The sequence below is a fragment of the Petaurus breviceps genome, unplaced genomic scaffold, assembly GCF_028583685.1.
Source record: "Petaurus breviceps papuanus isolate PSGF00001 unplaced genomic scaffold, PetGlider_PUasm1.0 174, whole genome shotgun sequence".
In the NCBI taxonomy this organism is placed as follows: domain Eukaryota; kingdom Metazoa; phylum Chordata; class Mammalia; order Diprotodontia; family Petauridae; genus Petaurus; species Petaurus breviceps.
In genome coordinates this window covers 23,009,328-23,034,465 of record NW_027185761.1, presented here as the reverse complement: position 1 = coordinate 23,034,465, position 25,138 = coordinate 23,009,328, and the positions used below count along the sequence as shown (strand labels likewise).

The following is a 25,138-nucleotide window of genomic DNA, read 5'->3' as shown; positions in this document are numbered from 1 at the left end:
AACAGAATTCCCTTCTAGCAATGGTTGGCATGAATTTAGCATTTTCTTGCACTGGTCAAGCTCAAATGAGGGGAGTCACTTATCCCTAAGTAAGGAGCCCTCTGGGCTGTGTGCCGACTTTGTTTTAAAATGTACTATTATCTATTGTATTTTTATTTTGTTAAATATTTCCCAATTACATTTTAATTTGATTTGGATACATTCAAGACTGTGCTGTGGACTACATGTGGCTACAGTGTTTGACCCCTCTGTGTTATATTTACAAAGCCTACTCCATACAATCTACAAAGGATTTACATAATTTCATCCAAAATCCATGACAAAGCAGGTTGGGCAATTGTTATTGGCCCTGTTTTGGCATAAGGGAAAACTCAGGTTCAGAGAAAGGAATGAATTACCCAAGGTCTTAAAGAGTGATAGCCCTAGAGCTTGAATGCAGAATTTCAGCTATGGATATTTCAACCACACGTACATGACTAGGAAAAGTTTGTGGGGCCAGAGTTTACAGGATTCCACAGGAAGGCCATGTCATATCACCTTTGATCAAAATCTACGGTAAAATTTCAGCAGCAAATGAAGTATGTTCAGTCAGTCTTCGGGGCTTCCCTGTTCCCATACCTCCAACTTAACAGAGAAGATGAAAAGCAATGCTAAAGATATAGAGCACAGGCTGAGCCAGAAGCTTTCTATATAAACCAATAATAAAATTTCACAATAACAGACCTTTGGAGTTTACATTTTTCCCACAATCCCTTAGTGTGGGAGGGTCAGAGAGATCTTAAGCAGTCACAGCTGGTAGGCAGGAGAGCCAGGGTTCAAATGCCAAGTCCAATGCTTTCTCTTTTTCAAAAGATAGATTTTGTTTAATTCATGGCTTCCCAGCCCTGCATGCCTCCCCAAACTGTCTTCTGCTTAACTATTTTGGGATAAAGAGCAAACTTTCTGCTCTCCAGCCATGTTCTTTGTTATAATTCAGAGGCTGTTTAATAAATGAGAGAGGGCTGTGCTAAATCACGAGGCTCACTTTCTCTTCTGGAGCCACCTGGGTCCAGTGGCCCGATATTGACCGGGACAACTGGAGATGGCCCAGTGAAGCCACTGATTTAAGATTTGTCTGGATGAACTGGAGAAGAGGGGGAGCAGGGATGGAGAATATAGGGCAAAGCTGGACAATTCAAAGGAAAGACAGACCTGGAAGCAGACTGGCTTTAGGGACACAGTGCCCTAGGTTTCTAGCCTGATACCATGCTTCTCACAACTTGTATACAAGGATACAAGTCACACGGCTCACCAGGATAAAACAAAATGGCACTTGGGCCCCAAAGACTGTAGCACATGAGCCATGACAACCATGCATTCTAAAGGACATAAAAATAAAAGCCTTGACCCAGTAAAATTTTAATCAAACACTTTAGAAGCCTGACTGGAAAAAAGTGTGTGGAGGCAGGATAGCAAGGAGAGGAGATTATAAGAAGACAAGTAGCGAGGGAAAGCTTCCTAAGGCTATCATCCAGGGGCTGAATATTCCACACACATGTGAACAACCTCACACATTTCTTTTTTATTTTATTTTTTTTAGAGGGGGGGAAGGCAGGGCAATTGGGGTTAAGTGACTTGCCCAAGGTCACATGACTAGTGTTAAGTGTCTGAGGCTGCCTTTGAACTCAGGTCCTGCTGACTCCAGGGCCAGTGCTCTATTCACTGTGCCACCTAGCCGCCCCTCCTTTATAGACTTCTGACACTAATGCGTCTAGAAAATGTGTCAGTCTAAGTTCTAATGAACAGTGAATCCACACAGCTGAACATCTGAACAGAATAATTCTCTTGTCATAAAACTACCCCAAACCACTTTTATGTAATCCTTTCTTACTTGTCTCAAGGTTTCCAAAGAAATTAAATAGTAGATAAAAACAATTAATGCTGTTCTGACAAAAAGATCGGACACTTTATTCATCTATACATAGCATTTACAAAAACAAGCAACGTCAGGATGTCTTCTTTGTCCATCCGGTCCACATTTTTAGCATTTTCATTGAACTATAAATCAACGATTTCTTCACACCTGAGAGAAAGGGAAAGGGAAAAGGAAAAAAATAGCATTATTTAGTGGAAATTCAGTGACAACTCTTATCATAGAATACTTCAGAAACAAACTCTGAATAGATAGACAGTCATGGACCTTGACAACACAAACACTCAAACTTGCACTGACTGAGGACATGGGGAATGCAGCAAACTTTCACCCAAACTGCCCACTCATATGTAACGCCCCCCCCCCCCACTGGGTGCAAAGGAGGCTTCCTGAAGCCAAGAGCTGCCTTCTTGTCTCACTCTTGCATTTCCCTCGTGCCCAGCACAGTCCTCTCTATTTTGAGACACAAATGTGTCTAACTTGAAGCCTGAAATATGTGCCTCTGGAGATAAAACATGATGCATCAGCAGTACAGTGGGAGGAACACCGCCTCTGGAAACAGAGGGCCTGGGTTCAAATCTAGCCTCTCCTATTCACTACCTGTGTGACTCTGGACAAATCACTTTGCCTCGCTGGCCTCTAGCTTCCTGGTGGTCAACTGAAAGGGGCTGGACTAGATGGCCTTTGAAGTCTTTTCTAGTGCTAAATCTCTAAGTATTTCTGACAAATTAAGACGAATTAATTTGTGGTTGGTCTGTTTTCTTGAAAATATCAACTTTCTAACTGCTGCCCCCAGGAGCCCTGTGGAAAACAGAAGCCCCAGAAGGGCTGGTGCTATCTCAGCTGGTACTTGTATATGCAGCACCTGCTAAGCACAATGTCTGTACAGAGGGGCTGCTTCATAATTGCTTGTTAATTGGCTGGAAGACCTGTTTCAGAATAACCTACAGAAGTGATGACTGTAGGGACGAGCTGGTAAGAAAAGGCAGGTCCCCAGGACAACTGCCCGTCTGGTCTCTAAGGACTCTTCGGCACTCCCACCTGTTCACTGACCAGCACAGCCTATTCTTAGAAACCCAGAGCCCGAAGACTGCCCTTCCCCACCTCCACCACCTTTAATTTTCTCCCTGGAGCAAGTACTCTCAGCAAACCTCACCTACTTGAACACTAAAGCCAGAACTTGTTATAGAAGAGGATTTTACATTCCCCTCTGAACCAATACAGCTTCCAAACCCAATTCAGGTTCTTGGTTCCTTCATATGGCAAGCTCAATGACAGCCACAGGAAACTAAGCCACAGTTACAAGATGCAATGGCTATTATAAGTCTAATTCAGTTCTGGAAACCCCAGGCACTGCCTACTTGGAACTCAGGCACGTTAAACAAGGGGAAAATAGAACTCTACTTGGCTTTTGTGATCCAAGGCAGACTGTAGTGAGAACAATCTATACAATAGCAACAATACTGTAAAGATAAGCACTTTTGAAAGACTCTGGGCATCAGCACAATGACCAATGACAGCTCTGGAGGATCAATGATGAAGCATACTGGGGGTGGGGGAATATGGCCAATGTAGGAATTTGTTTTGCTTGATTATTTTATGTTTTTTTTTCATTCAACAAGCATTTTTTCATAAATTTTATTTTTTCTCAGTTTCATGTAAAAACAATTTTTAACATTTGTTTTTAAAAATTTTGAGTTCCCTCCCTTCATCCCCTTTTCCCTCCTTAAGAAGGCAATTAGATCTAGATTACATATATGCAGTCATACAAACCCTATTTCCATATTAGCAATACCGTGAAAGAAAACAGACCAAAACAAAAAACCAAAAAAATCAAGAGAAATAAAGTAAAACAAGTTTGCTTAGCTCTGCATTCAGACTCCATCAGTTCTTTCTCTGGGGGTGAATAGCATTATTCATTGTAAGTCCTTAGGAATTGTCTTGGATCGTGGTATTGCTGAGAATAGCTAAGTCTTTCACACTCACACCTGGTCACTGTACAATAATACTGTTACTGTATACAATGTTCTCTTGGTTCTGTTCACTTTGCATCAGTTCATATACTATGTTTATTTGTTAGAAGAGTTCTCTTTTTCTTTTTCAATGGTATGAAGGGGTACGAAGAGAAAAACAGATTTTTGTAAATTGAAAAAGGTTAAATTAAAAACCCCTCATATGTAGGCCTTTCTGACTAGCTGGTTCTTTGCTTTTGGTGGAAAGACACACACAGTCCCTGCCACCCCCAGCCCCCAAACAGGCATTTTCTTTTATGAAAATCTTATAGACAGCACTTCAGTTTGAATTCCAGAATCAATTAGTGAAACAATCAACAAGAATTTATGAAACTCGTTGTAGGCAGTACTGGGTGCTAAGTAGACAAATATAAAATCAAGTTGGTTCCTGCCCTTAAGGAACTTATATTTCATAGGAAGTATTCTCTACAGACATAAGACAGCAGGATGTATTGGAAAGAACAATGGCTGGGCAGGTAGGAGCTCTAGGTTCTAATCCCAATTCTATGACTTTGAACAGGTCACATACTTTTTGGGCCTTCATTTCCTCATCTGTGAAAGTAGGGGTTGGCCTAGATACTGCAATCTAAAACTCTATAGTTCTCATGTGGATGTTTTCTATGTTACTGAAATGGATACAAATTCCATTCTCTTGGCCTACATCACTGATTTAACAATCCTCTGCTAATTAGTTCTCTATGACTAATCTAGACTCTTGCAGTCTTATCTTGCCTAGAACACTGACCTACTTCTACTGCTATCACGACTAGCTCTTTGTTAGAGTCGGGAGTTGGCAATCTGGGTTCAAATCTTAGGTTAGAACCTGAGTTCTCTGTATCTGCACACACTGGCCACCATGTTCTCCACTTCAGATTACTGATTTCTTTTCTTTACTTGGCTGTCACTTCCTCCAGGAAACCTGCCAAATGCTCCTAACCAGAACCCATCTTTCTCTTCTCACATCTGTTTGCTGCCTTCTAAGGATTTTATAATATTATAACTTGTACCATTATCGTGTTCATGTTTCCTCCCTATAACAGACCATAAGCTCTTGGAGGTAAGGGACTGTGTCATTTTCCCATTTTTGTCTCTCTAGTCCCTGGCACACAGTAGCAGCATGTAGGATCAACCAGTAGGGCCACTGTTAAAACTCCACCTCTGCTAACTAAACACACACAGAGTTCACTTCTTGTGGGCTCATCAACTAGAAACACCTGGTAGTTCACAAAGATCAAGACAAAACCCCTCAGGTTAATGAAGTCAGAAATGAAAGAAATACATAGAAAGGAGAATACATTTTCTCTTAACTTTAAACACCAGATGTTTCTCCTAATTAAATTTCTAACCAAACTAACTGTATCTACCAAAAAAATCTTTTCTAAGGAACAAGTAAAAACAAAAAAACCTCATCTAAATGGAAATTACACAAAACCCCCAAAGGACTGGGCCCAAAAGACAAGCAAATCTCTGCACAGCCTTTACCAGCAGCATCAGTTCCAAGTAACTATGAGAAATGGGTTCAGTCCCGTCAAACGGCGGCATTTCTGCCAGTCCACTTGCCTGCTTGCCTCTAGTGCAGCTGTGGTTAATGAGTGAGCCATTCTGCTGCCTTCAAAGCAGAGCCGGTAAACAGCAACTGGGGCATGCCAGAAACCTGTTCTGTACAAGCCTTAACACTCCTTAACCTGGGTAGTTCTTGCTAGGCTAAAAAAGGATCTAGGGACCTGCCCCCAAAGCTGCGCAGAGGAACGGATCAGTCACATTCTGATTCTCATGTTTTCACTGAGAACCAGGCTGGGAGAGGACAGCGGGTCTGCCTTTCCCATCTGCAGGTGGCAAAGCACAGATGCATGCGGGTGGACCACATGGCTGCCACCTAGTGGCGAGAGAGAGAAAAGGTCCTTACACTGAGAGGGCGGAACTAAGCCTGCCAACTCACCTCATCTATCTGAAAGCTGTCAGAATCTTTTAAAGCGCACCTTACTGGCCATCACAAATATCGCAATACTTGCCATAAGGCATTTTAGAAATCTCTATAGCAGGGTTTCTGAATGTGGGCTCAATGACTTTTGCTTTTTTAAAAAAAACCTGATAACTGGTTTCTTCTCTAATTCTAGGCATCATTTAAAAGTTTGATCCTTCAGAGGGGTTCGTAGGTTTTCCCACATTGCCTGAGGGGTCCATGACATATAAAAAGTTACTAACTCCTGCACTCTAGGCATAACTCTAAATCTTGCTCTCTTAAGCTTTAAAATATTTTAAAGATTTTTTTTAAAGTCACTCAATTGGCAATGTGAAGAAACCCCCAGCACATGGCACTGCCATTACCGAGCTAAAATTCTGACTGCACACCACAAACTAGAGAGGCAGCTCTCTTAGTGGCTGGATAGCAAGCACTCACAGTGAACAGGACAGAAACAAGGCAGTCTGGCTTGCGACCATACCCAGTCCTCCATGACTGAGAGATGTCGCCATGACAAACCCAGCTTCCTGGATGAAGGGAGAAGGCAGGAAGAGGTTATAGTCCCAGTTCTGCTACAAGTGACCCTAGGCAAGTCCTTTAACTTCCCTGGGCTTCAGTTCTATCAAGAGTTGGACCAGATACTCTCTGAAGGTCTCATCTAGCTCAAAACTCTATGACTCTGAGGTGACTAGGTGGCTCAGCGAGTAAGAGCACTGTTTACAGTGTCGGGATGACCTGGGGATCAAATCTGGGCTCAGATACTTAGCACCACACCCAGAAATAACTGGCTGTGTAACCTTGAGCAAGTTATTTAACTACGATTGCTTTTAAAAACAAACAAAAAAAAACTCTTATGACTCAATGTGCCTTCTTACAATTCACTTTCCTTCAGCAACAGAGGGGATAAAATAGGGATGATAACATCTAAAATACCTTACCATTTCCCTCACTGGCTAATGGGAAATACTGGAATAGATAAGTCAGAAGTAATTTGTCTTTGTGGTGCATTTTTTTTTTTGGAGGGGGAAATGGCAACTGGGGTTAAGTGACTTGCCCAAGGTCACACAACTAGTAAGTGTGTCAAATATCAGGCCCGATTTGAACTCAGGTCCTCCTGACTGCAAGGCCAGTGCTCTATTCACCGCGCCACCTAGCTGCCCCATGCATTTCTGAGCTTACACTTGAATGTGGATGTGTCCCAAATATCTTGGGAAATCACATTTCAGTAAAATAATGGAGAAGCATGGTGATGACTGGAGTCAGAAGAAACCAGAAAACTGTCCAGCTCTGACAGACACTGATTCAGGTCTGGGGCTATTTCCTCACCTAGCCCAGATGAATGCTGAAGTCCTTTCCTGCTCTAGGAAGTCCAGGTGCTTATGGTTTCTCCCATCTTCCACTGTTCTTCCCAATCTCTTTTGGGGTGAATTATATCACTTCTCAGGTGGATGGAAACACAAATTGAATTTTGATTTTCTCTCTCTAAGCTAGTTATTTCACTTGCTTATATCCTCCCTAAGGAGAGAGCAGGGTAATTAAGGGGAGCCTGAATGTGGGGAGGAAACGAAACTTCTTCAGCTTCTTATTAATGGTGTGATCTTGGGCAAGTCTCTTTAACTCTTTTGGTTTTAGAGAAAAATGAAAGGAAGATTATTTTATCAATAAAGATCTATAATAAGGGGAATAAATTAAGGCCCCTTCTAGCTCTAAAATCCATGATGCCAAAGACGGCAGGCCCAGGAAGTAAGAAATAGGGGAAAGAGGTGAAAATGTCCACAGAAGAAAAGGAAACAAAGAAATAGGTGTTACACAGTTTCCTAAGGGAAAAGACCTGCTGCAAGATAATGGGGGAATGGATAACTTCACAGAGTTTGTACTCAGGGGGTGGAAAGCTGGAAGAAGAAAGTTCCCAGCTACAGAAATTGCCAGGGGAGTCAGAAGGAGGAAGAGAGGGGAGGAATTGAGGGGGAGGGCACAGAGAAACCACCAATTCAATTACTGCTATAGTCAAACCTTTGATCCCTAGAAAAAGTGCTTACCAGTGCCATTTGGATATGTAAAGAAGGAAATTTTTAAGAGTCAAGATGAATGTGTAAACCTGAAATAATACTTTGAGTCAGTGCTTTTCCAATATCCATAAGAAAATCTGAGTTAGCAGAGACACTATTTACCTAAAATGACTACAGAATAAGATAAAGAAAATAAATATTTCCTGTAACTACATTACAAGTTAGTTCAGTGAAAATGTCCTGCCACTTAATACAGTAGCCTTGACATGTGTTAACAATGTAACGTCTCAATGGAGAGGTGAGGTCATTGGCTCCATGTTTCAAGAGCCCACCTGGGCCCCCTCAGTCCTTGTCTGCCATCAGGACACGAGGAGGCTGGGTTTCTGACAGGTGCATGTTGGCTGCTGCCCTCTGCTGGCAAAGAGAGTCCTGCAAGGATGAGAAGGGGCCAAGGGCTCATGTCAGTTTGGCAGCCCCAAGCACAGAATACAGTTCTAACTAGGTGCAAAATATAATGTGGATGAGACAGCTGTAACTGTAGTGATTAGAGTTCTAGATGGTTCAGGATAGTCTAATTTCATGAAAAGAATGCTTAACGAGGCTTAGCGAATGATTTCGCTTTTGTCAAACCATGCGGCCTAAACGGTTTCAGAAAACATAGCCAACCCATTATAAAACATGGGTTTATAAACAGCTTCTCATCTTAAACCAGATGAGGAAGCACACTGTAGATAATGTAAAGAATAAGGGACAAGAAATGAGGGGCCCTGACTGTGAGTAGAGACTGGGTCATGAGCAGTGTGACTGAGCCTCTTATTCACAGAATCTCTGCTTCCCTTGTCTTGGCCTTGGCAGATGGCAGCACAAGTCTGGTCTAGGTGCTACCTGCTTCCCTACTGAGTAGCTTAGGTAAGGGAGGAGAGAGCCAGTGTCGAGTCAGATTCCTCACGGAGCTGACAGTTGAGTGCACAGTACTTTGAGAAGTAGGTAAAAACACAGCTGAAGGCTAAAGGAAGACAGGGAGGTTCAGAGGAGACTTCAGGGAGGAGGTGACGCTGGGGCTGGTTTTAAGGGATAGGCAGGAACTGAATGGATGAAGCAGCCGAAGGATGAGAGATGAGAGGAGAGAAAGCACAGGGCTGTGGGTAGTAGAAAAGAATCCACGTGGGTGGACAGTTGGGCGATGTCTATAGACTCCTAAGAATGTTTTTAAATGTATAAAAGATAGGATTACAATGGAAACAATTTATATTGAAATGCTGTTATCAAAATAGAAAAAACAAGCAGAAAACAAGCCTAGGGAGCCCAAGCTGCTAACTCCTGGACTAGAGTATAATAAGCATCTGTGGCAGGGAATAGGAGGAAACAAGGCAGAAAAAGTCTGTGGTGCCAGATTCGGGAAGGCCTTCGAGTACCGGCAAAGGACTCGCAGAGAATTATGGACCAGATTTAAGCATAAGGAAGTGGCAGCATAGGAGATGAAGTGGAGGGGGACAACAAAACCTACAAGACTCACAACTCAACTTCACTCTTGCGGGGGAAGGGGGAGTCTTAGCATCTGTGAAAAGAGATTCAAAAAGGAGTTTTAGAATGAACATTTAAGAATAATGATTTCCAAACTGTTTTGGTCACTCACCCCATCAGTAAAAAAATTTTGTCCATGCACCTCTCTATAGATATATTTACTTATTTTCAAAATTATATAAATGTAAATACTGCATTTATAATTTTACTTATGCACATCACAATTTATGAACATTATACAAATTTAGACAAAAACAGAAATTAAACCAGAAATAAAAATAGAGATTAAAAAGAAGAAAACGATATTTTATCCTAATGTCAACAGGGAGACATAAGAGATGAAGTGACATGGCCAGACCTAGGCTTCAGGAATATCAGCCTGGCAGCTGTGTAGAGCAGAAACGTCCAGCTCACAGGCAGTAACGTGGCCTGCAACACTCCCAAGTGCGGCCCAAACTAGCCTGAAACGTCTTTGGGAAATACTGAACAAACTAAATGAAACACAAGCAACGTAACATTCTAAAACTAAGTTGCTGTGAGGCCTGTGGCAGCCTCTGCTGCTGCTGTCTGTCCTTCATTCTTGAAGAGAACCATGCAAGTGAATTGGATTGGAGTGAGGCAGGCTGTGCAAGGTCACCAGCCTCACTCTCTTCTCTGGAGCATCTGGGTCCAGTGACCAAACATAGATCAGGACAAGTGGAGATGGCCCTGGATGCAGTGAGGGACACTGGCCTTTTCAAACTAAGGTCTTTAACAGGTCTAAGTTTGACCGAAGCAAAGCCCATTCAGTGATTAAGGTTTGGTAAGAAAAAAAGGGGTCCTCCTATGGTGGGTCTGACACATTGTGTGCAGAGGGTAGACTGAAGCAGAAGCAATCAGAAGACCTGAAACAGCTGGGGCAAGAAGTGAAAAGGAATGGAATGAGGGCTGTGGTGGCGTGAGCAGAGAGAAGGCATGAAAAGCTGTAAAGAAACAAGATTTGGCAACTGCATGGACACGAGGACCACAGGAGAGTGAAGAGTCAAGGACAGTGAGGCTGGGAACCTGAGGAACGGGAAGGAGGAGGGTCTTCTCAACAAAAATGGGAAAGTATGAAAGAGAGGTGGGTTCAGGGGAAAAGATAATGTAATGAGGTCAATGATGCCCATCAAAAACTATCCACGTGGCCTAATGTGTCCCACTGACAACGGTGCAAGGAGGGAGCTTGCTTACCAGTCACTGTCCAGCACCCAAAGGGCAGCTGCTATAGCTGGACTCTGGGGGGCACTAGGGTTGAGCAGCTTGTGCAGTGGCTGCGGGTGCCTAGATTTCAATGCCCCCGAGGGGCCAATGCCTGGGGTGGCCAGTGGGGGAAGTGGAAATATGTAAAGGAAAGGGCTATCTGAGCGGGAGGCAAGTGTGTGAACAGCTACCAGGGGAAGTGGACCCACCGCCCGAAGGCACACGCCTCATCATGTCACCCTTCAGAAACGCTAGTGGCTTCCTATATATATCACACAGAAAACCCTGTTTGCCTTTTAAATGCTTTCCCACCTGGCTCCCTCCTACCTCTCCAGCCTGCTTACATCCTCCTCCTCCTCTCCATGTGCTCTGCTACCCAGAGACACTGGCTTCTAAGATACTCCTTGCCTAAAACTCCATCTGGCTGGGAGATGCTGACTGTGGGCCATGACTGGAATTCTCTCCATGTCTCAGCTAAAATCCCGCCTTCTACAAGAGGTCTTTACCTTCCCTGCTGATTATCTCCACTTGGCCCCGGTATTTCCTGTGAGCTCCTTGACAGCAGTGAGAGGATTCCCTCTGCATGCTCTTTGCTTAAGACAGTGGCTGGCACACGGCAGGCACGTAACAAAGGCTTATTGACTTCCCATCCTCTGGGGCCCTGGCATGTCCCTTGCTTTGGACACCAACACTCTGCAAAGCCATCTAGGACTTATAACATGCAGGCCCCTCAAATGTTCGAGTCCTCAGACTAGCATATTAGAATCATGGGGTCACGCTGTAATTTCTCAAAGATGAATCGCTCCATTTTGGGGGCCTCCCCAATGTGCCAACTGACGGAAGGCATGACTGAGGCAGCAATCAACAAAGGGCCAAGAAATGAATAATGACCAGAAGTGGAGCAGCAGCAAGAAATCAAGGGCGACCTCAGACACGGGGTTTCTGAAGCTCTTTCTTACCAGCTGTGAGGATTCCTTTGGTACTCTGTATGACACTCGAAGGTCTCACAATTCCTGAAACTCCTGTACCCGGGAAGAACATTATACACAAATGTTAGCCATCTGAAAAGCTTTAAAGAATGAACTGAAGACAGTGTGCTTTTCCATGGGCCCAATAAAATTAGCGAAAGTGATTTGTTTTAATGTCACATAAATTTTCCATCTGTTATAGGCTCTTCCTTCAATTATCTTGATCAAATATGTTAAATGCTGCTGGATGCCCCAAACATTAACAACAAAAACTCTTTATATCTAAATAGCCCAGTTCTGAAGGTAAAACATTTTCAGCCTTTCTTTGACTTGAGCAGACAAAAACTATAAAATTACAAATTGGTTCATGAAAACAGATAAAAACCAACAAAAAATTCATTTGTGCAATGAACTAGAAAAAAAATTGGGGAGGGGCTTTATGTAGGGGGGGAAGGCAGGGCAATTGGGGTTAAGTGACTTGCTCAAGGTCACACAGCTAGTAAGTGTGTCAAGTGTCTGAGACCAGGTTTGAACTCAGGTTCCTTTTCACTCCAGGGCCAGTGCTCTATTCACTGTGCCACCTAGCCGCTCAGTGTTCAATGATTTTTAATAACGCTTTAAAAGATATGAATTTAGAGCAGGTCCTCATATATCTGAGTATATATTGTGATAATTTGGCAGTGTTTATTGAGGTAACATTCATATGCTAACAACTTATATGAAATAATGGCAATATCATTTACACTGATTGTATCTCAATAACTAGGAATGAAAAGACAACATCCACTCAAAGTGGGGCAAGTTTCCTGAAGATGTTTTATTTTATACTGAATATCAGTTTCTATGAGGCATTAGTCAGTTTATGAAATACTTTCAAGGCTGTAGGAAGGCCTGGGTTCAAACCCTGTCTGATACTTACTAGCCATGTGACCCTGGAGAGTTACATAAACCTCTCTCTGTTTCAATTTCCTCATCTGTAAAATGGGAACAAAAGCCCCCACCCTACAGGGCTGTCGTAAGGCTCAAATGAGATAATATCTGCACAAAGTTTTGTAAGCCTTAAAGTGCTTTAAAAATCTTGGGTATTGTTACTGAGACATTAGATATCATCAGTTCACTGAACAAAGTTGCGTATCTATCATCATAAAAATACATCCCTTTGCTAGCTCAGATGATTGCTCCTAGAGCACATTAGTATACTTCTTATTTTTAGGTCAATCACAAGAAAACATAAGAAGATACATCCCCCCAATTCTTTGCAGAAGGGTGGAATATTACATACCCTTCCAAAAAGGGGGTAGGAAGAAATGTACATGTGGGGGGACAACAGCCTCCAATTATTGGTGCTTTCTTTCTTTCTTAGAGAAAATATCGAAAGGACGCTTCCTTTCTAGATGACCAAGTGAAAGCAGGATTCATAAGCTGTTTTCTTCTCGAGGGCCAACATTTCCTTGATGACAAACTGAAAAACCTACCTTGCCGTACCACTTTCCCGCAATCAGGATCATGAGCCACTTGTAATAAAATTTCCTCTACATCTCTGTTTCTTCCTGGAGTGTCCATGAGATAACTTATTTCTTGCTGCAGGGTTTTTGGTAAAGTCATGAGCTGAGTGAATTGGGCTTCTGGGCTTTTATCTATCTGAGTTAACAACAACAACAATAATGAAAAAGTCAGTCAGTGAAGTGCTCTGAAGTCAGTCCAGCACAGCTCTAGAAACAATTCTGTTAAACATACAGACAGCCACCCCTCAGAATCAGACTAAGCAGGCTCTCCGTATCTGTCCCTAGGCTGAGGACAGAAATGTAGAGAATTAAGGGACCCTTCAATAAAATTGTTTTCCCATATTGTTTCATTTCAATAGAACAAAAAAGATACTTTCCTTTCAAAGGCCAATTTTCATTCTGTTCTTTAGGTTTAGGGTAAGACAACTGACATCATGGTTTACTAAGTATCTGACACTTGGAACTGATTACTATTTTCTTAAATACTGTACTTCAGGTGGGGTGGAACCAAGATGATGAATTAGGGGGGCCACCAGTGAAATTCTCCCAACATTCCCCTCTAAACAACTTTAAAATAACACCTCAGATACAATTTTAGGGTGGCAGAGCCAATATAAAGTTGGAGTGAGATTTTTTTTGGTCTAAGAAAATTTGAGAGGTGGGTAGAAGTCTGTAACACTAGAACGTAGGTCTGTCTGGAGCCTACACACTTGGTGGTATCAGTGGCAGCAGCTCTCAGTCCACAGAGGATGAAGAGGTCTGACGAAAGTTCAGAGGGGGATTACAAGGAATCCTTGACTAGCACTGGACACAACTCTACTGCTCTTACCCAGTTCTGGGTCACAGTCCCAGCACAGAGGAGCACTAGTGTGTGCAGCTGCAGGGGATTGCAGCAAAGACCAGAGCGCAGAGCAGGAGAGCAGTGACTATACCGCTCAGCTACTGGTATCACAAAACTGACTAGACCACAGGCTCCCTCCAAATAGGGACCATAAATTCCTGGAGCATATAGACAGTGACTAACTTATTACCAGAACACCACAGCACCAATGAATAACTTTGTCATATAAATAGTAGGTGTTTGATATTTGCTGAAGGAATTAATAAAACTGGAATTCTTTTTTCTTTTGCATTTTTTTGGGGAGGGCAATTGGGGTTACATGATTTGCCCAAGGTCACATGGCTAGTTTTTTTTGTGTGTGTTAAGTGTCTAAGGCTGGACTTGAACCCAGGTCCTCCTAACTCCAGGGCCGGTGCTCTATTCACTGCGCCACCTAGCTGCCCCTAAAACTGGATTTCTGAAGAGAAATATGACTTCAAGGATAAGGAGATCAATAGCTGTATTCTAATTTTTAAAAATTATTTATTTTTACTGAATTTAAACTAGAGTAACAGATATCATCAGAGAAATGTTTGACCAGAAAGATAGGTTAGTCAATACAGTAAAATGAGGGTCAACTGCTAGATAGCCCATATACACCAACAATATCTTACAGTATTAAGAAAAACTGAAAGGGGCGGCTAGGCGGTGCAGTGAATAGAGGACCGGCCCTGGAGTCAGGAGGACCTGAGTTCAAATCTGGCCTCAGACACTTAACACAAAAGCTAGCTGTGTGACCTTGGGCAAGTCACTTGAGCCCAATTGCCCTCCCCCCCCCAAAAAAAGCAAAAGAAAAACTGAGAAAGGCCTTCATCAAACACTTTGGGGGGATCCCCATGGCAAACTCCTGGAAGGCCATGGATAGGGTGGGCAGGCCTGAAATTGCAATCTCCCCCAACGACATGAGAGATGGACTGCAGTGCTAATTAAATAACTCTTCTTCTCCACATACAGAACAGAACAAAATCACAAACTTAGTACAGAAATTATAACATGTAAAAGGACAAACAAATCATAGTGAAATTTTTTAGTCTTATGCCCTTGTTGAAAATCAAATCAACATAGCTATTTTAATGTGTAAAAGGGAAAAACTAGAAACAATCCATGTGCCTAATGACCATGGAATGACTAAATAAGTCATGGCATATGGAGTACTTTTGTGTTGCAAAAAGGAGCAAACAAGAAGACTACAAAGAGCTTGGAAAAACCTATGCAAAAAGATGCACAGAAGATTCAGCAGAGCATCACCACACACACACTAACTATGACCAAGTGACTTCTAAAAACCCCACAAAAGTGACGGAACTTGACAAGTACGTAAGAGGATGCTTTATGGGGAAAGTGAACACATATATTATTATTATTATTATTACTTTGTTCAAATTTAAAATACATTATGGTTTTAAAATCAAAATAGAAATAATTAGGATTTTAGGGTCTTATTTGGAGATTTATTCCATATTTGGCTAAATGATTCAATACAGAGAATGCCGAGACTATAATTTAAGAACAGCAACCCTGATTAAAATCATCTTAAATGAGCCATCTTTACAATGTATTCTATTAAATCCTGCTTAAATAAGTTTAAATAGGAACCATTCAAAGAACAAAACTCTAAGCAATGTAAAGCTTATTTGCTTTATTTGGCTCTGTGCCCTTCCTCGGCAGAGAATAAGCTAACAAACAATCCTGAGCAGGGCGAGCCAGACAAGGACTGCTACCTGCTTGGTAAAGTCAGTCACTTCTCCCTCTGGGCTGAAGCTTAGCCAGCAGCAAAGTGAAGAGCTTGGCCTCTAAGATCTTCTACAAGTGCACATAAATGTACACCCCCCTTGCTGGCCTTTGTGAAAGAATCCCGTGAAAGGAATCCATGCAGAACCAACATCCTGACAACTTAATGCTGCACTACTTGAGGGGCCTGGGATTTCATGGGGGTGGGCTCTCCCTCCATACCTTAGTAGATGGTCTTCAAGGGAAGCTGTGGTCAAAAAAGTCATCCCCCTACAGCCCTCCAGGTGATGAGCCTCTCTGAGCTAAGTGAGGCTGGTCCTAGGACAAGAGACATAGTCTGGCATCAGGCCAACATGTGAAGCCTTTTCAGTTTGGTAGGTCTTGTCAGGGCGAGGTGCTTGGTGGACAGAGCCTCCAAGGGCCGGCCAAGTCACCGACACATCACAGGGAGACAGGACTTTTTTTTTTTACCAGGAGGATGGTTACATAATAACTTATTCTTACACAATCATGGGCCTACTGCAGATTAGGGCTGGCAGAGGGCTTATGCTTAGTTGGTTGGCCTTACCTCTGGTCAGACGAGGAGGCTAAGGCCTGGAGAGATGGAATGATTTGTCTAAAGTCACAGGAACAGTTAGGAGAAGAGCGGGGATTAGTGCCCAGACTGCCTGACCCCAGTCCACACGTGCTTTTATCTTGCTGGGCTCAGTCCTCAGTGACATTAACTTGAGAACAGTTTTACTCAATGGGGGTAAGTAGAGAGATTCAGGATCCAGGATAGCTGGTCCATGGAGCCTGAGAGGTGGCCCTTCATTTGGGACGAAAGTTTTAATTCTCTTCAGGAATCCTCTTTGGTACGTCTGTGGTCTCATTGGCATAGGCAGTACTCCCTCTAACAGTACATATGGCAACCTATTCACATCTTTTCATCTAGAAACATAAAGAACTGACAGAAAGTAACTAACACCACTCTTTTCTTCTGAAGAAGACAATGTATTATAGTTTATCTAGCAACAATGTTTAGGGATCATCACATTTTGCTTTAAAGAATGTACAGTTTTGTTTGGAATTGCTTTTGTAACTTAGAAGCATTCTAACCATTAGCAGCAAACCCAAATAAGAGATAATAGCATTTATATAGCACTTTAAAGTTTGCAAAGCAATCCACAAATATCTCATTTTATCCTCCCAACACCCCTTTAAAGTAGGCACTATTATCTGGAGTTCTACATTCAAAAACTATTTGTAGTCACTTGGTTACTTATAATCTGGTTATCTTGACTACTCAAATTCCCCATGCCTTGCACTGCCACAATAACATCTGTGAATATACATGGATGCTGCTTAGTCTGAGAAACACTGACCACCTAAATAACTGTGAACCATTTCTTTTTGTTGTTGTTATTGTTGCTGTTATTGAGGGGCAATTGGGGTTAAGTGACTTGCCCAAGTTCACATGGCTAGTGTTACGTGTCTGAGGCAGGATTTGAACTCAGGTCCTCCTGACTCCAGGGCCAGTGCTCTATTCACTGCGCCACCTACCTGCCCCTTAATGGATAAATTTAAAGACTGATTCTCAACTAACAGAAACCAAGTGATTGATCAAGTCAGCCTGGGATCAATGCCAATTAACTTCCCAGGGTTCCCTACACTGCCTGAATGGGCACACTGTCTGCAGCTGACGTGGAGAGCAAAGCTGGCAGAACAGGTGTAGACACTCATCTGCCATTACCGCTTTTGCCTTTAAAGAAGCCCTTCAGTTATCCTGCTAGCCCAGGCTAATTTCCAAATGCAATGAAGGGGTGGTTCTTTAAAGCATCCCTGATAGAAGGACATAGATCCTTTAACACCTCTAATGAGGGATTCACTAGCTAACTAGAAGTCCACTCTCTTCATAAAAAAAATACATGTAATGATTAAATGGCAATCTGTAACAATGCCAGGAGCACCCACACCAATGAGATCACAGATCTCCAATGAGATCACAGATCACCAATGAGATCACATCTGAAGTATGCTGTCACATGACAAGAAAATGCTGCCTGGTACTTCCTGAGAGAGAACTGATGAGCTGGGAGTGCAGAATGAAGCAGACTTTCTTCACTTACTTTAGGGTTCTTGACTTTTTTTTTGGCAACGTGGCTACTATGGAAATATGTTTTGCATGACTTCACATGTATTATGGGTTTGCCTTCTCAAGCTCTGCCAAGGCCTACCAAGCTGGAAAGACTCATCACCAGACTGGGAGAAGGTGATGCAATTTTGGGCCATTTAACATGTCAAAGGGGCTGGGATCTGCCGGAGTGGAAAGTGATAAAATGTCAGTCCTGAAGGACTGAAACACAAGGACGTAGACACGTTACCTCTAGTCTGCCTTGGCTTTGTTTGTATAACACTTGGGGGTTCTTGAATAGTATCTGACTATACAGCTCACGAAAATGAGGTATGTTGGGCTTCACAATGTTCACCACCTTCGCTTTCTCCTCTCCTATCAGCATCCGAAAGTCACCTAGTTGTAACAAAAGGAGAAAACCCTTGATGAGAAGCCACAAAGCAGAAGTCAAGGCTACAACACATAAATGGGTGTTCAAAACCTCGGGGTTCATCTTCAGGTCCATCTGCAGGCCTCCCTACTAAAACAATTCCTTTCTTCTCTGGCTGAAACAATGGTCAAGGAGGTACAAGGAGGATGAAGCTCAGAAGGGGCTAGCTGTGTGACCCTGGGCAAGGGAAGATGGGTGCAGTGCATGACTGGGTCCCCACCCAAACTCTGAAACCAATGGCCCACCTAACAATACTGAACTCTCACTGCTTTTCTTGTTCTGTCCCCTTTAATCTGCAAAACAAAACCACAAAGTTTCCATAAAGAAAATAGTTCAGGCTTCACAGGACAGAATTTTTTTAAAGCAACATTTAAAACTAAAATAACTAATGTCCCAGGAAGAGTGAATGAAGGCAGAGGGAGGAAGATATTCTATATTTAAAAGAGTTGCAATCACTTTAAATTCCTGCAGGGCAAAAAAGCTTAGAGATATGTGGCTCAGCTACCAACAAATGTCATTAAGAAAGCATGGCTTTATTATTGGCCTTCTTGGAACCAAATAAACGAAGGAGCCTAAAGGCAGTGTTGACCATCAGTGAATGTAAGAAGCAACCTAAGGTAGAATCATAGAAATACTGAAAATTGGTGCTTATGCTTCAATTAGACTGTTAACTCTCCATCATTCTTATTAGGAAAACCCCCAAATGTAAGGCACTGGGCCTAATCAGATTGGACTGGACATACACCCAGACACACCTTCAGCAGCATCCCTTTGACATTCAGAGATGTTCATGTAGCTCACCTTGTGACTCTGTCCTATTAGAGGCTGCCTGGGCCTTGGGTGGGGATAGGAAAGTCAGAGTCTTTCGTTACCATGACAGATAATTAATGAGCGGCTAGTTTTTCTGAGTTTATTCTTTTTTGTTCCACTGATTATACTGCATCTATTACCCCAAACTGAAATACTTCAGGAAAAACTTAAGCTTGCATGGCAAACTAACTCTCATCCAGACAAAGCCAATCTAAAGCAGGGTTTCTAGTGAAGCTTGAAGCACTCACTGCCTCAGCTTACTTGAAGACATCTCCACTGCTCTAGAGAGGACACCAAGTGCAGGAGGGGTGCGGGAAAGCAGTGATTGGTGCAAACGGCAGCGTGATCTTGAGTCGGTTTTTCTTTCCCTTTCTCATAGGTATATGGGAAAGCACAAAACTGAAAGCTCTTGTGCGGAAGGGCTTTCCCTGGTGTCAGCTCTAGAAGGAATGAATTCCCTGCTGATTTACTGAGAGCACTGTGGCAAAGTACTCTTCTATCACTTGCTTCCTGTACAGTTCCTAAAATGACAAATTAACAAGTAACCTCTGGGAAAAAAAGGCTCCATTTGGGAGCTTAGCCAAGGCTCAGCTTTGCCAAAGAAGACAAATCTACTAAGAGACACACTTTAAAACTTCTGAGATGTTCGATTCAAAATAAATAAATTAACTGCAACATCTCAAGTGTCAGGAAGGATGAGGGCTGGGTTTGAGTCTGGAGCCCTGAGCTCAAAGCTCAGTGGCCTGAGGCAATCCACTTGAACTCTCTGGGCCTCATTCCTCACCTGTAAAATAAGGCTGGATTCAATGAATTCTAAGTCTATGAGTCTAGAACACAAACTGTCATTATGATGAAAAAGAAAGTAATTTTCTTAACTTTTAAGATCACTCAAATTCAGAAGTGTAGACATGTATGCACAATGGGAAGTGCCCTCTCACGGGCACGGATTTCTCACCTCAGCCGCTGATTGGAGTTTCATTCCTAGAAAAGGCTTAGAATTTGCCACCCGAGTAAATCTGTTCTCTACTCTGACATGAGAGCCATTCCTGTGGGGACCTTAAGGTTCCATACAAAGGCAGCAATGATGACAGTCCTGGTCAAAGTCATCTAGCCACCCTGATTTCTGGCCATCTAATCTGACCTAGGTTTGTCTTTAACACTCTTAACAATCAATGTCATTGTGTCTTAAGATAGCTTTTTTTTTTTTGGCCTAGAAAAGTATAAAAGCAGAGGTTTCATGAGACATCAATGCTTCTGGATTCTTGGAGATGCCAGAAGCAACAGAAAACATGCAAGTGTAGTTCATCCACTTGCCCCACATAAATTCAGACTGGGCTTATTGAAACTGAGGAAGGAAAGCAGGAGGGGGAGGACACCTTTGCATACTGCTGTGAGGCCCGGCACAGAAGCTGCTCCCAGGGCATCTGTCCTCAAGAAGCACATAATCTGGGTGGAGAGATCACACAAGACTGTGGCATTTAGAGCTGAAAGGGCCCTTGGCCATCTCATGTTACTGATGAGGAATGTGTGCTGACCCATGAAACTGAGCAACAGCTCTAATTATCGATGAGTCAGGATAATTAGGAGCTCACCTGTGGGGGGCACACATTATATGTGCTTGAGGAGAAATGAAAATGAATGGGTCTAACTAAAACTGAGGCCATATGGAAGGCTTCATCTAGGAGGAGCCTGAATGGCCCTCAAAGGACATACAGGCAAGTAGGAGGAAGGGAAAGAGGTTCTTCTGGAATAAAGGGCCCCAGGATTTGGAGCTAGGAAGGACATTATCCATCATCCAGGGTCCAAATCTCAGGGAAGGGAAGTCCTCCCAACCTTCACTCCTTCAAAAACCTTTAGTGACTCCCTACTGCCTTGGGGTTAAAAAACAAAATCTGCCACCTGGCATTTAAGGCTCTCTACAAGCCAGAGGCCAGCTACTTTTGCAGTCTTAATTTGTATTACCCTTCTTTGCATACCCTCTTTTCCAGTTAAACAGGCCCACTAGCTCTTTTCCAAGTATAAAATTCCACCTCTTGCCTTGCTCCTTGCGTGGCAGTCCCTCTACACTGAGAATTCACTATCTTTTCAACACTACCTCATAGAATCCTGAACCTCTTTCAAAGTCAGGCTCAAGTACCCCTTCCTACAGGAGGCCATTCCTGATCTCCCTCCTGGTTACCTTGTATGTATTGATTTCAGCTCAGGTCTCCGGACTCCAAAGCTTCAGACCTCCCAATCAAACCGCACTGTGACCAGAAGGAGGGAGGAGAACAACCCTTTATGTGTCTAGCTCCTACCATGTGTCTGGCACTGTGCTATCATAGGCTCATTTGATCCTCACAACCCTAGGAGGCAGGTACTGTTACTATCATCCTCATTTTACAGTTAAGGAAACTGAGGCAAAGTTAAATGACTTGTCTAAGGTCACACAGTTGAGTGTCTAAGGCTGGATTTGAACCAGATCTTACTGACATCTGGCCCACTGCTCTACACTCTATTGTCTGGGGGGCTCCAAAGCAAGGAGAAAGGCATAGAGGCAGTATGTATGTGAGGAATGGTAAGAGAGCCACGAGAGACAAGGGGATGTACTGGAGTGATGGGAGAAGCAGCTGGAAAAGGCCTGGTGAGTGCAGGAGGCCGAGATACAGAGTGGCAGTGGCATGTAGCAGGGGAGGGTGGGGAGCCCCGCACTGCTGCCATGAGCAGGCCAGCTAACCCAGGCAGCAGAGGCTGCCACAGTGCGGGGTCAGGGTGGCACCTGAGGAACTGGACACACGCATTCAGACAGCCCTGTCAAGTGAAGGCCCTGCTCGCTTCCTTAGCAGCCAACACACACTCACCGGAGTAGGAGAGCCCGGCAATCTCCACAAAGAGGTCTTCTTCAGAGAAGCTTTCTGGGAGCATGAGGAAAGCTGTTGTGACAGCACTTTCCAGGTTGGACTCGAGGGCCGCCCGGAGCAGAGTGTCTTCTTCCTTCAAGCTCAAGATTCTCACCTGAGGGTGGAGAAGGGCAGAAGCGCTGCTGACTCGGCTCTGAGGCTCTTTTTCTCCTCCCTCTTCTGCTCCTTTCTTCAGGACCCAGAAGATTATTTCTTTCTTCCCTGAACTCTGCCTCTCCCACCCTGCCCCCTTTCACTGATTGTACTTCTATACCAACCACTGTGAGAGCAGAAGGACGTTCAGAAGGAAGTGCAGAAAATTAGGACAGCTGTATATATATATAGGCACAGTGGAGAGAGCACTGGCTGGGCAGTCAGGAGGACCTGAATTCAAATCCAGCTTTGGACACTTGACAATTATTAGCTGTGTGACCCTGGGCAAGTCAAATAACCCTAACTGGCTCAAAAAAAAAAAAAAGCAAGCAGTATAAAATGGAAATACAGCGAATCCTCCTTTTATGTTCTGCTATGTGATCTTTTTTAGTATTTACATTCAAAATAAAATTTTAAAAGAGTAGTGAGATATAACATGATATCTCTCAAGATACATCCTCAAAAAAGCAGCATGGGATTGGCCAAAGTTCTGAATTCACAATACAGCAGGTGGCACCACAGAAGAGAGAGAGAATGTGGACTGTGCCCCCACACTTCCTAGCTGTTTGATTACAGCCACTAACCTCGGTCTGCCTCAGTTTCCCCATCTGTAAAACAGTGATCACAACAGCATCAACCTCCCTGGGCTGCTGTGAGCATCAAATGAGGTAATATTTGTAATGTGCTTTGCAAACCTTAAAGTGCTACACAATGCTAGCTATCGTCCTCAAATCCCCTCCCCTGCTCCTTCCAGGCCTGCTCACCAGCGATCTGGCTCTTCTTCCCTCTGTAGCTGCCCTTGGCTGTCTACACCAGGCGCCTCCGCTTTCCCTCCTCTCACCTTCTTCTTAGCTCCTCACCATCTGGCTTCCAATCCTGTCATTCTGCTAGAACTGCTCTCTCAGAGGTCTCCTCTCAATGCTCATTTCCCCTGCCCTCTCTGTGACCTCTGGCACGGTGATCACTCTTCCATCCCTGACACTCTCTCTTCTCTCTAGGTTTTTAGGACCCCCTCCCTTTCTCCTGGTTCTCCTTCTCCGTCTCCTCTGCTGGATCCTCTGATCTGGATCGTGATCTGGAGATCACGCTCTTCAACCACAGGTGCCCCTCAGAATTCTGTCCCTAGTCCCCTTCTCTTTACCCTCTGTACTATTTCCCTTGGTGATCTCATAGGCTCCTGTAGACTTAATTATCATCCCTATACTAATGAATCCCAGACCTGCCTTTCCTGCCCCATATCTGCTGACCTCCAGTGCTAAATCTCCAACTGTCTTTCAGACATCGCAAATGGCTGTCCAACACCTTAAACTCAACCTGTCCAAAACTGAAGTCATTATCTTCTTCCCTAAACCCTCTACCCCCACCATCTTCCCTATCATTACAGAGGGCAACCCCATCACCCTAATCCCTCAGGCTCACAACCTAGGATTGATCCTGGATTTCTCACAATCTCTCACTCTCCATATCTAATCTGCGGCCAAGGCCTGCTTATTTTGCCTTTGCAGTATCTCTGGAACAAGCCACCTTCTCTCTTCTGACGCTGCCTCCACCCTTACGCAGGCCCTTCCCACCTTCCACCGGAGTTAATGGTCAGTGCTGGTAGGTCTGCCTGTCTCAAGTCTACTCACTCCAATCCATTCTCCAATCAGCCACCAAAGTGAGTTTCCTAAAATGCAGGTCTCGCCATGTCAGTCCGTACTCAATGGCTCCCCATTGCCTGCAGTTGCAAATACAAAATGCTCTGTCCTGGCATTTAAAGCTGTTCATAACCTAGCCTCCACCTACCTTTCCAGGCTTCTTAAACCTTAGTCCCTCAACATATACTCTTCCATTTAGTAACACTAACCTTTGGGTCATTCCACAAATGACACTTCATCTCTTAGTTTTCAGGCATTTTCTCTGGCTGACCCCCATACCTGGGATGCTCTCCCTTCTCTACTCCCACTACTGATCTCCTTGGCTTCTTTTAAGTCTCAATTAAAATTCCACCTTCTACAAGAAGCCTTCCCCAGCCCCTCTTAATTCTAGTCTCCTCCCTCTGTTAATGATTTCCTTTCTATCCGGCATATGGCTTGCTCTGTTACATTGATCTGCATGCTGTCTCCCCTGTTAGACTGTAAGCTCTTGAGGGCAGGGACTATCTTTTGCCTCTTTTGGTATCCCCAGCATTTACCTGGCACATTGTTTAATAAATCTTTACTGAATGAATTATTCTGAAAAAAAACCTTTCATTTTGAAGCAAGACCCTGCCATTCCTATAGTAAAGAAGAATCAATTTAATTAAGATGACCAAGACAGATTAGATGTCAAATTCCCCCACCCAAGGACAACAGGAGATCAATCCTATCATTAGACAAGATCCTAAGATCCTAACAATAATGCTAGGGAGAATGATTTTCATTTTTCAACAATGAAAAAGAAGAAAATATAAGGTACTTCATATCAAAGACTGACATGGAAAATACACAGACAATTTAAGAATCATTGGACTACCTAAAAACCATGACCCCCCCCCAAAAAAAAAACCCAACCTAGAAGTCTAATTTCTAGTTCAAGAAATCATAAAAGAAAACCACCTAAGATCTCTTAGAAGAGGGGGACAAATAGAAATAGAAAGAATCCCTTAATCATCTACTTAAGAGAAACCATGAAACAAAACTCCCAGGAAAGTTACAGCCAAAATTCAGAGCTTGCAGGCCAACTAAGAAATACTACAGGGGACAGAGTCAAGATGGCGGAGTAGAAACACGACCTCTGAGGCGCTCCGGCTTCCACCTTCCCCAATCAATGTAAAAAGGGGACTCTGAACAAACTTTGGAACTGCAGAACCCACAAAATACACAGAAAAGCTAACCTCCCGCTAAGGACAGCCCCGCAGGAGGGCAGGAATCAGCCAGCTCAGTGCTCAGGGAGCTGAGCATGAGCTGGAGGTTTTAGCCCCAGGGCGGGTCTGACCAGCCAACAGCCGGAGGGACTCCAGATCAGCAGCAGCTGTGGCCGTTTTCAGAATTATCAACACATAGAAGCA

The 25,138-nt window shown here is 43.5% G+C and overlaps 1 protein-coding gene across 7 annotated transcripts in view; it reads right to left on the bottom strand.

Annotated features, from left to right (window-relative positions):
- Positions 1–1,918: 1,918 nt before the first annotated feature.
- The window catches only part of TAMM41 (TAM41 mitochondrial translocator assembly and maintenance homolog), a 37,604-nt gene continuing 14,384 nt past the window's right edge, over positions 1,919–25,138 (bottom strand). For 4 of the 7 annotated variants that reach the window (XM_069083918.1, XM_069083922.1, XM_069083923.1 and 1 more), the window contains 5 exons: positions 21,919–22,072; positions 18,089–18,234; positions 13,085–13,250; positions 11,601–11,663; positions 1,919–2,062 (listed from right to left, as the gene is read on the bottom strand). In XM_069083918.1, the coding sequence (XP_068940019.1) occupies positions 1,986–2,062; positions 11,601–11,663; positions 13,085–13,250; positions 18,089–18,234; positions 21,919–22,072 (606 nt within the window). In that variant the 3' untranslated portion in view covers positions 1,919–1,985. Of the gene's footprint in view, positions 2,063–11,600; positions 11,664–13,084; positions 13,251–15,947; positions 16,044–18,088; positions 18,235–21,918; positions 22,073–25,138 lie in introns of those variants that run through there. The other 3 variants (XR_011167542.1, XM_069083919.1, XM_069083920.1) reach the window with 3 other exon arrangements.